The sequence below is a fragment of the Taudactylus pleione genome, unplaced genomic scaffold, assembly GCF_031769625.1.
Source record: "Taudactylus pleione unplaced genomic scaffold, aTauple2 ptg000017l, whole genome shotgun sequence".
Lineage (NCBI taxonomy): Eukaryota > Metazoa > Chordata > Amphibia > Anura > Myobatrachidae > Taudactylus > Taudactylus pleione.
In genome coordinates, this window is record NW_028284419.1 from 14437490 (window position 1) to 14449939 (window position 12450).

The 12450-nt window shown below is 39.5% G+C and overlaps 1 protein-coding gene across 1 annotated transcript in view; it reads left to right on the forward strand.

Moving 5' to 3' along the window:
- The window catches only part of SELENOF (selenoprotein F), a 37104-nt gene extending 26841 nt beyond the window's left edge, over positions 1-10263 (forward strand). The window contains exons 3-5 of the mRNA XM_088481954.1: positions 6022-6085; positions 7824-7873; positions 8680-10263. Coding sequence (XP_088338080.1) covers positions 6022-6085; positions 7824-7873; positions 8680-8811 — 246 coding nt within the window. The 3' untranslated portion in view covers positions 8812-10263. The remainder of the gene's footprint in view (positions 1-6021; positions 6086-7823; positions 7874-8679) is intronic.
- The last annotated feature ends 2187 nt before the right edge of the window (positions 10264-12450 follow it).

Below are 12450 nucleotides of genomic sequence, written 5' to 3' on the forward strand. Positions count from 1 at the left end.
CATTGCTGTACATATCAGAATACAACCATGTGACTAGGAAGTGGCAGGTTGGACCTGACCAAAGATGCCCCAGTGTAGGATGTAAGCTGACCATGTGATGCTCACATCTTACCCTGGAGTGACTTCTCGGGCCAGGTACGTCTGGCGGCTGCTGAGTGCCCCAGTCAGTAACTCTGTATACAGTCTAGGTTACCCACTCCTTTAACAGGCTGCAGTCTTTGCTTTTTGTCCCAGAGTTTTGTGTCTCTTATTATGTATGGGAGACCCTTCATAAATGATTTCGTATGTTCTGTAAAATTAAATGTGGTTGAAATTTGCAATAGTTTCCATTTAATCTTCTCCATTAAGCAAGTAAACAGATACATGAGACAAAAGCAGGAGATGATTGAGATGCTTATTAGTTGTGTGCTTCACTCCATGTGCATAGTTCTTAAAGCCACATTTGAGACTTTTCTATGTAATGGGTACAGCTGGAGATTCATATATCAGGTCTGGGCAAATATCTACAAATTTAGACTCTAGAGCCAAATGTTAAGTGGCAGCGACATTAAATTGTACAATTTGTGCAAAAATGTCTGGGCTTCCACTGTGCTGTTCAGCAGATGGGACTTTGCAAAATACTTAATCACCATGTGAAGTCACACTATGCAGTGGAACAGCTGGTCATTAAATGCCATTATACAGCCCAAATCATCAGCATATTTATACCACCCTTGTAGCATTCTATTGCACCAGCCTTAAGCTTTCCCCTCCTCCCAACCCCAACTATTACTTCAGTATATCCATTAAATCTTAGGAGGAGCAATGTTCTACAGGGGCGCTGGTATTTACAATGGTAGAAAGGATTGAGCTGGAACAAGAGGCTTTGATTAATCTTTCAGCAATAGCAAACGTGTGTTAGAGAAGGAACTAATATATATATATATATATATATATAATAGATATAGATAGTAACTGGGTTCACATCTCTCTTCAAATAAGAATCCATTTTTTTTTTCTTCCCAAAATATGTTCTAAAGTTAAGGTGAGTCCATGTTTTCTTCTTCAGATGCAAGGTGCTACTGCGGTGTATAAGAAAGATGAGTTGGAGGTGAATGTAACTGTGCGTGAAATTGTAGCAGCACTAGAAATTGTCCACATTTGAAAGTTGCTAAATATAGCGCTGGTTTAAAAGCCTACTTATTTTCTGAGTGTTCATGTTGTATCTGGCCATACTAAAATTCTAATATGCATACATTCACATTGTATAACATTAGCCATTTGCACAGCAATTTGCTTCTATTATATTTTATAGTCCATAACCAGAGTTTATTGTTTGTGTGTCTATTTCAGTTGAACACTATTGTATGCTTTACAGTTCGCAGAACAAATAGTCAACATGAATAATTTAGGTTCCATCTTTCACGTGGTCATATTATTGCTTTCGGCTTTACTGCGGTACAGACAGATTACACATGAAATTGCAATATTAAAGAGGGTGCTTGTAGCCTAGTGATGATTGATGTAGAAGTGGCAGCTTGGTATGGTCACACAGACATATGAGAAAATAGTGCATTAGACAAGGCTCTAGTGCACTGGTTCTCAACTCCAGTCCCCAAGTACCACCAACAGGTAATGTTTTCAGGATTTATGTCTGTTGAAACAGCTGGGATTCAGACAAAGCAAATTGGATGACCTCACCTGTGCATGATTAAAGAAATCCAGAAAACTGATCTAGTGGATTTGTACTTGACCACGGTATCGGGCCCATGTGGGAGCCCTAAGCAAGAAATAACGAAGTATAAACCTTGACTTCTGTCTCACTTTACAGTTGGGCCACTATAACACACAAGGATCTGAGATTGGTTACAGCCATCATGTACATGTGTATACCTAATAACCAAATGTCTCCCCTTGCCAAACTTTACTATGCCATGCTGTATACAAACCTAGTTTTATTGGACAAACATTTAAAGATAGTTTGGAATATGCTAAGTTACATACACTTTCATCTGGGAGTGGGGTGTTTACATGATGGCAGGTAAAAGAATTCCAGCTCACATGACCATGATCAGCCTGCAAGGTTTCTAATGTGCTTGTTACCTTGGTTCTGAGAACGGTCCTTGGTCTTGTTATTTAACCCTACACTCCTTTCCCGTTGATTAGTGACTAACTGCAGGCAATCCGGTAGTCCTATGGTGAGGTGCTGTAATTTGCATAATGGATATATAATTGTGCACTAATTGGGTCAATATGGATCAATATACAGTAAGTCGGTAATGATTGCAAAAGCAGTATATAAGGGGAGGGAATGACCTTATGCTACAACTTCAATTTATCATGCTAACTAGCTGCAGAGCACTGCCCTCATTACCCTGGGCCTAAATTAATACTAATTCTACTTCTTTTAGAAGTGGGGATACACTGTAAATGCATCCTGATTTTTTAATTTTTTTTTTTGTCTTGTGTGTTGATTGTATTCACAAAGTGTGTCATTGCTAAGTCAAAATAGATTATTTTGCAGACAACCATTCTAAATGAACCTGATTGAATTGCATTCCAGCTTGAAACCGCAAAGCGCAGCTGTTGGCTTCATGAATATCATCCTTTCTTGTTAAGACACAAGTACACTTTATTATGTCTACAGATACGAAGGCCAGAAAGCCTTATGTGCAGAATGTCAAATTCTTTTGCATTTCATTGCAACATCAGTGCCCTTAAACGCATTTAACAAAGATGACTTGTTTAAATTGGACGCAGCCTTTGCATATGATCAGGTTTAAAGGGCCAAATGTAGTTTCAGAATGTCTATGGTAGTCTCTTAAAATTAGTCAAAACACAGTTTTCACTTTGCTTAAAGGTCTGATATGCCAGAAATGAATTTGTACCAGGGAATTAGCAAGTGAAGTGCTGAACTACAGCTCCTAATGTACTCTGTCAAGGCATGGTGGGAACAGTAGCTCAACGACTATAGTAACTTAATGCCCTGAGTATCGTCTGTGCAGTACAAATTTGTATATATTACTATAGCTGGAAATAATCCTTTCAACTATTATTGATTGACTGCCAACTGGCGGGGGTCATAGATATAGATAAGTATATTTTATGTAGCAAATGGTAGTGCTTTAATGCTGGATCCAGCAGCGCACCATTAATGATCACATACACTGTCAGATGCTTTCATCTTCTCCAGCTGCTGATTGGAACTGGCAGTCTTATTAGGCTCATACATGCATTAGCATCCAGTTAGGACTGTAACAGTGTCTAGTTGCAACAATGCTTTGTTTGCTGGTTCTGCTTTGATGCATGATGAGCTCTATTCATTCTTTTTTGAACATGACTTAATCTGCATTTATTTTGTACCTGACACGTATGTTTGTGACTTTGCGATTGCTTTCCTTAAACAGACTTTCACAGAAGCCCATAGGGGCGGCCTATGTATTAACAATCGCTGTACTGCCGGGATTATTAACAATCCAACTCGTCATTAATATTTATGTACTACCGGGAACTTGCAGAGACAGTGGTTGCGGTAACCGTTGCCCCCGCTAGTTATATGCCCGTCATTTCGGATAAGTATTTCACCGAAGTGAAAGACTTTCCCGGGGGAAGCGGGGACTGCGCATGCACACAGCGTCCGCCTTCGGTACTGGCCGGGGGCTGCAGAGGGAGGGATCGAAAGATCTCTCTCCTGCCCCTGGAACGCCCATAGGCAAACAGTAGTTTACACCATATGGTGTAAACTACCGGTACTAAACTCCGAAAAGCTTCGCTTTTTCGAGTTTAGTACATAATGGGTCAGATCGTAGTCCTCGTTGACAATAATGGGGACTACGAGCTGAAGTGATAATTAGCACTTTGCAGGAGATTTCTGTGAAATATCCTGCAATGTGCGATTAGTACATAGGATCGATAAATACAGTTATGCAGATGCATAATGTTATGTAAAAAATGGCTTGATACATAGGCCCCTTAATTGCCAACCAAAAGAAGGGAAAGACAATTGCACAACCTAAACAGAAGGAAGAAACTGAGAGAATAGAAACATTAAAAACATGCTAAATCACTATGAAGGAGAGACTCTCCTGCAATGACCATAAATAAATGGCAAACTTTACTCTCTCGTCATATATTTTCCATATTTAGTCATGGACAAATTTCTGTTGCCTTTTCCCCCAAAAAATCTTTCAGCAAGTTAGCATACCCTGTGCTTCAGTTGGTAAAACTAAAGCAAGACAACTGAGTATTTGCTAAAAATTACATCTACAAGGAAGTCTTTACTGTGTAAATCAACTTACCAGGCATGCTTTGTTTAACAAATCCTTTGGCTCAACACACGGAAGAGGGTCCACGTCCCTTGCTCAGGGTAAACACTATTTTTGTCTTCAGCAAACTCTTCTCTAATTATTCAGTAACAGGTACCCATGTGGTTCACTTATACCCCTTTTACACCGGAGCTAAAATCCGGGTTATTGAAGGGTTAACCCGGGCAGCTCCCTGGTGTAGAAGGGGAGAGGGTTGGATTGCCGGGTCGAGTGACCCGGCAATCCAACCCAGGTAAGTGGCAGGATGAAAACCTGCTGTGAGAACAGCGCGCTCCAGGTCACGATGACCTGGAGTGCGCTGCAAGCCAGCCGATTGGTCCGGCTTCAGTGGCGCTTGGAGATGACTTCATCTCCAAGCATCCACTTTCACGCCGGGAAAGCCGTGTCTTTGCAGACCCGACTCTGGTGTGAGCGGCGCCGACTCGGGAATATCCCGTATCGGCGCCGGCTAAATTCCGGGTCTGATCCGGATAGGAACTCTGTTCCAACTTAGGGTCAGACCCAGAATTTTGGTGGAAAAGGGTTATTATTTAATCCTTGCAACCGGACAGATGACTGGGTCCACAATACCAGTGGGATAATAATGTGAGAGGAGTAAAGTGGGATAAAACAGTACATGGGTTGAGATTAGAGAACTGCTAGAAAGAATAGGAAGAAAATAGATGATGCAGTGGAGCAAGTAGTGTTCAAGAAGATGATATATAGGGTCTAAGAAATTGTAAATACACACACATTGTAGGAGTAAAGCGTAGAGGTAGGACGTGTCGGGGAATAGCCAGAAGTGCTGTCTGGAGGAAGGCTATACCGAGATAAGATCAGGGGTACATATGAGTACGAGATTTGGAAAAAAAAATAATGCAATCAGCATGATGAGCTGAATAAGACTTGCTGCACATAAGGAAACACAGAGATTGATGGGCCAAACACAGGAGTGAGAAGGCAGAGGACTCTCTTACAGATAACAATTGTCTTTTATCACTGGAACGTCATGTTCAGGCACTCAGTACTCTCTCTGAATGATCACTTGTGATCAGTGTCACAGGAACATCTAATGTAAATAATATACAGATCTGTATTATTACTAATATTTGGAAATCTGCATGAAAGGCACACTTATATTGGCCAAGGACAATTCATGGAAAATATAAGTTTGTGAATAAAAAGTGCACTGCTGAAATGTACTTATAAAAATTGTGCTGGTTTAAGTGTATAGTTGTCAGTACGTGTCTGATATATAAAAAATTACCTGTATATGCGTCTTAATTAATTTAAGCAAATGTTAATTACATGTGGTTGTAATAATCATTATGTATTTATGCTAATGGACTTGTGTATGTATTTTTGACGCTACTTTTCTAGTGTTCATTCTAGCACTCTGCACCTGTCACAACCTGCGCACTTGCTCTTTCCTGCCTGGGGTGTTACTCTCTGCTCTGGTGCTTCTAGCAAAGTCTAGTATGTATCAGCAGTTTGTTGCATCAGCTGAGTAAGCTAGGACCACCAGAACAGATCGAGACACCCCAGGCAGGAAGAGGAACTGCACGGGTTGTGACAGGTACAGCGTGCTAGAACGAACACTACTTTTCTGTATTTCTTAAATGCTTAATTTGTGGTGCTGCAGTTGTATTTATTATTGTCTAGTTTCATCATGATCGTTGAGCTTTAAACCGCAGTTATGGTGTTTGCAGATTTAACCACATTCTGTATCAATTTGTAGATGTATGCTGGGGCTATTCTTGAGGTCTGCGGATGAAAGTTAGGGAGGTTCCCACAAGTCCAGGGTAAGTTATTTTAAAATATTTATGTACTTGTAGACTTCACTTTGTTTCCAGCCAAGCTGCTGGCAAATTCCAATATTGGGTAGTAAATATTAGCTTGATAAGGTACATTTGGATTTAGTATCCTCAGCAGTTCAAGCTAAACTTAATATTTTACAGAAATGCCAATGTGTAGTATCTCTATAAGTCATATTTTTGTCTGCCTGTTGCCTGGCAGCAAAAGGGGATTATTAAGATGTAGAATTGATCAGGGAACAGGCCTTCCTAAATCTTAGCGTGAGCTTCCTGCCTTTCCCAGTAATAAAAGCCTGGCACGTCTTGCTCTCTGTTCCCTGTCCTACCCCCACCCTTGCTTGTCATTATCAATTACCAGACCCTTAAATTGCAGGATTGGAGAAATCTATTATTTGTTGATTTCCATATTGTAAATCTTGAAGATGTGTAATCTTTTGCTGGAAATACTTGGCACAGTACAGTCTCATGACTATTGCATCTGCTGACTCCCATTTGAATAATTTTTTTCTGCTTTTCAAATTAAGCAAAAGGGGTGCCTCAGCTGTTCTTGTGTTTTTTTTCAGGCGATCATGTTTAAGTCGTGCAGTTAAATCATTCCCATTTAAAGTCTTTCACAAATGAAAACAGATAATCAGGAGTAACATTTTCACTAAGCTTTCAAATGCTCATGTACAGCTTAGACCGAAAGCGACTTTCTATTGATGGCAAGATGCCCAGGTGTTGCATTGTGGGTAACGAGGAAACGGTTATTTTATTTCTTTTTATCCCACCCATTTTCACTCAGGAGAGTAGTAATAAAAGTGTAATATAGAGCTGTGCACCATTTATAAGCGTTACCTTTTTTTATAATTTTTCTACACATTTAGTGAGTTATACATGGTGAGATTTCTATTAGTAGCAGCTTCCATGTAGCATGTTTAGCTATAACTGTATAGAAAATAATGAAGAGACGTGTGCCCTGTTACAAGCATTGTTGCGATTCTGAGCAAAGCATCTCTTGCTGACGGGAGTTCCCTTGTTTTGCTCTTTATATTTTACTTTAGATCATTGTATTTGAAAAAGTCCTTCTAAAGTTATAACCGTATTTATTGCATCGATTTTCCTGCTTTTGTTCATGTGAATATGAGAACCAATGTCTTGCTGTTCTTTTATTAGAATACCTTAAATTTATAGGCGGTTATATGTTCTATTCAATAGCATAACGTTTGAATTAGGACAATAGTTTTTCTGACAAATTTGAAGAATGTCTAAAAGCTACAGATGTCTGTCCTGGAGGTAACTGTTTTGAAGGGGCACTGGAATGACCTTTTTGTAGTATCGTCTGGCTCTGGTAAGCACTAGCGTTAATTCTGTGTCTAGTGGTCTGACTCACTGACTGATTTCAGCCAAGCCACACACTTGACATGGGTTGAACATTTCTGGAATAGAATCCTATCACATGCCATCTTGTAATGGTGTTATTCAAGCAATAATCCCTAGGTGTGAAGACTGAAGCATATCTTTACAAATATATATGTTGAGTTGTGAAAATTATTAAACCAAGTATAAGAATACTAGTGAAAGGAGTGTGCAGTAAGTCTTGGATTTTACATCTTGAGTGTAATTAAAGCACCAGTCAGTAGTATTGTTGACAAATGATTGGGGCATCACTTCATGATGTTGATGGACTACTCCAATGAGCACCTTTTTATTCCATCTTCCTTTCATTGTTTTGTTCTGTTTCCAGCTTTTGTCAGGAGTGACAAGCCCAAGCTTTTCAAGGGCCTGCAGATCAAGGTATAGTTTTATTCCCTCCAAATACCATATTTTTATGTTAAATTGGCTTTTATAGAATCTTTTAAGCGCATACCCTGGGGAGACTTAATTCTGTTGTTTTTATTCTCCTTTTGTACTTGTCTAATATAAATTTTAAGAGGCGAATGTATAATAATAATCGTATTGCATTTCTCCATGTACATTTTTAGAGGTGTTAATGCAGGGATGCTAAACTGCACAGAGTCATAATTTTTGTCTGTTTATGATCCCCTTTACCTCTTTCCAACTGGCACATGGGGAAACAAAAAAGAATGGCTGTGCTGTGATTGGGCAGAGCATGAGAACAGCCATTCTGATAGGACCATAGGTGATCGGGAAGGAGAGCTACAAATTATCTTGGGGGTCACTGATCTGTTTGAAGATTTGGGTAATCGTGCACATGTGTGCTATGTAGAAGGGGGATATATAGCTTGAGAATACAGTCTCTTCCCTGTTCACCTGTTAGAAACTATAAAGTAGAGAGATCTGAAAACCGTTGTGGGCCTCTGTTAAATTCTGGCTGTATGTATTTTAATGCAGATAGCTGCATGTAAAAATTCTATGGCATTCTGGAAGTCAACTTATTAAACTTTTTATAGTTGCTACACCCAAATTTGGGTTCTGCAACCTTGCTAGTCTTGGTGAAATGCATTTCCACATACTTATAGCTAAGTAGTAGAACGTAAGCTGTTTAAGAAGCCTGTTGTAGTCACACATGACGTTCACTTATTACATTAGCCTGAAATCCTACGTTTTGTATAAAATGTATTTGCTCTCCCCCCATACAGTATGTGCGTGGCTCTGATCCTGTGCTAAAGCTGTTGGATGACAGTGGGAACATCTCTGAAGAACTCAGCATTACCAAGTGGAACACAGACAGTGTGGAAGAATTCTTAAGCGAAAAATTGCACCGTTTATAATCTATGAAACAGATCACAATCCTGTTCTTTATCCAATGCAAGCTGCTCCATAATGACTGAGTAACATGCTATTCCTTTCCTACCAATCACATTTCAGCTCCATTTTTAATTATTTATATTTGACCCCACTGCAGAATAGTTGTATAAGCAATCCTGTGATGCCACCAGTGGTTCTACTCTGGGTAAAGGCTTTCAACTCACCAATACCTTTTCTTTTGGACATCTAGCCTGAGCAGTCTTGGCAGTCACAGTATTCTACTTACTCTATGTATGTGATAATATATTCTCTCCCTAAATTACAGGAATATTGGAAGTTCATTAGCTTTTATGTTGACCAGAGCTTATATTTTAAGTTATAATCTACATTAAGGAATATATTATTACTAAAGCTATGTCAATAAGCAGTTTTATATACACCAATGTACAGGAACATGTATTAATGATACTTGCATTATATGACAATTCGACATACTAGCATTTCATGTTGTGGTACATTGAGAGCATCTCTATTTTTTTTGATCAGAGGTTGTCAGTCTGCTGCTATCCAGCTGTTGTGGGGCCACGTCCTAGCCTCCTGGGACTTGTAGTGCTACATCTTGCCCAAGCCTGGTCTAGATGTTCCTGAAAACTTTAGTCTGGAAAAACGTTACTTGCAGCATACCACTTACGTATCCATTTTCTTGAGGCCTATAACATGCATAAATAAAAAATAAACTCTTAAGAATGAGAAGCTGTCGATTTACCACATTGTGAGACATCTAAGTGCTAGACATCCACCTTTCGTATACAACGCACCTCTTGTAATTATACCACAAAAATAACTTTATTGAGCCAGTTTGAGAACCAGGCATTTCCAAACTCAGTTTGTGAGTCTGAATCACTGAGATTATAACGCCTTTTTTTTTTTACTGACCTTTTCAGTATAAAAAAAAAAGTGCAATTTACTAGGCGCATTATATTGGATAGGATGGCATTCATTAAATATCATTGGGTCACTTTACCAGATATGGAAAAATGCCTATTTGTGAGCCTAATTTTATAGGTGCCAAATAATTGGCACATATAAAAGCAGTGTATCACTTTTGATGGATGCCACCATGTCCTTTAGTGCCCTTTTTTTAATTTCATATGCATTTTGTATCTCTGCTTTTTTTTTTTTTTTCTTTCTAGTTTTTATTTACAGCATCCAGCAGAATCCAGATGCTGAAAGGATGTTTTGTTTTGTGATGATGAAAGGGCTCCGTTCACTGCATTAGATATGACACATTGGGGTCATGCACTTTAGTGAAGACTACACAGAAAACCTTCATAAGGCTTGTGGAATGTCTGATGTGCCGTGTGATGTACCCCAATGTCTCTCTGCTGCTTTAAATAGGAGCTGAATGAACTGACTTGTTGAAGAAAGATGTTTAAATATAAAAATAAAGACTTTTTTTTTTTCAAATATTCTAACTTCAGACTTTGTTACATATTTTTCACAAATCATAAAGTTATGTAAAATAGGTTTGAATATGTTACAAATTTGTTAAAGCTGGAAGTACAACAAATACTTTGTCCTAGTATCTGTTAGCAGCCACTGCCATAGCTTGATGAAGCATGTGGCTTGATGTTGACGTACGAGACTTATTGAGGGCGGAATTTAATTGTTGCCAGGCCCTTCGTGCCCGACGGAGCTATTCAATTGTTGCTCCTGTCGGGCGTGATCAGCTGCCAGCGCTCCATTTCAGCTCACAGCCCCAGGGGGAGCGAGCTGAAATGGGCGAAAAGTGACCTGTTTGGGCGCTCAAATGGCACTTTTCGCGATCGTGTTCAGCACTTTGGTCAGGGGAAGCAGATTTACGCGGCCAAACCCGACCACTTTGGGCGCGAAAAGCAGTAACAATTGAATAGCGCCCCGCGATCTCCCGTCACTTTAGACGAGAGATCCGGCCTGCGAAACAATTTAATACCGCCCATTGCGTCTTCCCACTAACCGTATGAAGCTTTTGGACCTTCAGTGTTGCCATATCTGCAATATCTACTGGAAATGATTAGTTCTTCAGTACACCTGATATAACAAAAAAAACCCACATCTAATTTCTCACAGTTATGCAAAACGAGTATTTCTTTTTGTGTATATAATGTAAATATTGTGCCTTACTGTATCTTCTTTTCTCCGCTCATTTCCTGCTACCGATGCTAGTGCATTTTGTAGGGTTTTCTGTGTTTCTTTCCGTGCCAATATAAAATGCCACCTGCTATGGAAAATGTGGCGGCTCTTTCCCATTGTCAATTTTATAGTTCAGATGCTGAGCGACTAATCTCAGTCAGCACTTTGTCAGCTTGGAAATCACTAGCACAAGAAAGATGCCTTTTGTTTACCCATGAAAAAGCAGCTGTGCCTATTGCACTCAGTGTACAAATCTGTGGAAAATGCGACTGATTGGACGGTATGCCTGCATTTTGTAAAATGTCATGTCATACTGATCTCTTTTTCCACAAAGATTTTATTTATCTCAAACACACAGATACAATATGCTGCAAGGATGCTCCCATAGACATCTATTAAGTATTGTTGCTGGATGTTGCAAGAGTGATTTTTATTTATTTTTCTTTCATCATTTTTATCAACTTTTTTTTATTTTAAATACAAAAAGGGACAACACAGAAAAAAAAGCATTAACAAAGGTAATGGATTATTGAATCGCATACCAAATACATATCAAATAGAAGACAATATTGCATAAATATTATAGAAAATGTTACACAGTGCTGAATAACCACAAATATAGCTACAGTGACTAGCACAAGGACTATATGTCATACACACCACCAACGGGAGGCACCACAGGTAGAATGAGGACATAAGCCACCACAAGTGGCTTAGGGCTGGCGCTCCAAATCCATTGTATAAGAATAGTCAAACTACTTGCGTCAGACACTTGAAAATTTCCCTACAGAATTTTTTCCTATGTAAGCAAAACCTTTCATATCCCATGCCACAATCCCGGGCGGACTCACAGATACAGCAATCTGGATCAGCTGGTCGTGACTCCGGCACACCTAGGTCACTTGCCAAACTACACGACTTTTCTGCCATCACGCAAGTTTAAGGCTTGTACACATTACACGATGTGTCTATGAACCGATATCTGCAGCGGCGGGCCTGGTGGGGGTGCCGGCATTAAGTACACTTACCGATACCCGCAACAACGAGGGGTGGGGGGATTGCTGCATTCGGCAGCATGGCATCGTTAACGATATTCCCAGATTGAGCTGCTTGTACAGCCAACTGGGGACATAGTTAACGACCCGCGTGAGCGTGCATCATTCGTAGGTCAGTGCATACACACTGGACGATATGAACAATATATCGTTGAACGATATTGTTATCATTCATAAATATTGTCTAGCGTGTACGCGTCTTTTCTCTGGAGTCTTGCGATCTCCAAACAAATTATTAATAAATCACCTTCAGTTATACACAGGTATGTAGCGTGGGCCTCACAGGCTCGCAAGTTCAATAAGATTCACTGAGAAGTATGCTGAATTAAATGTTTAATCCCAAAAAATAGTTTCAAGGCTTAGTTACCAAAAATTTTTATAAAATAACACACAGATTATGCAAATAAATTCAGAAGATAAAATAAAAGGGAGAAA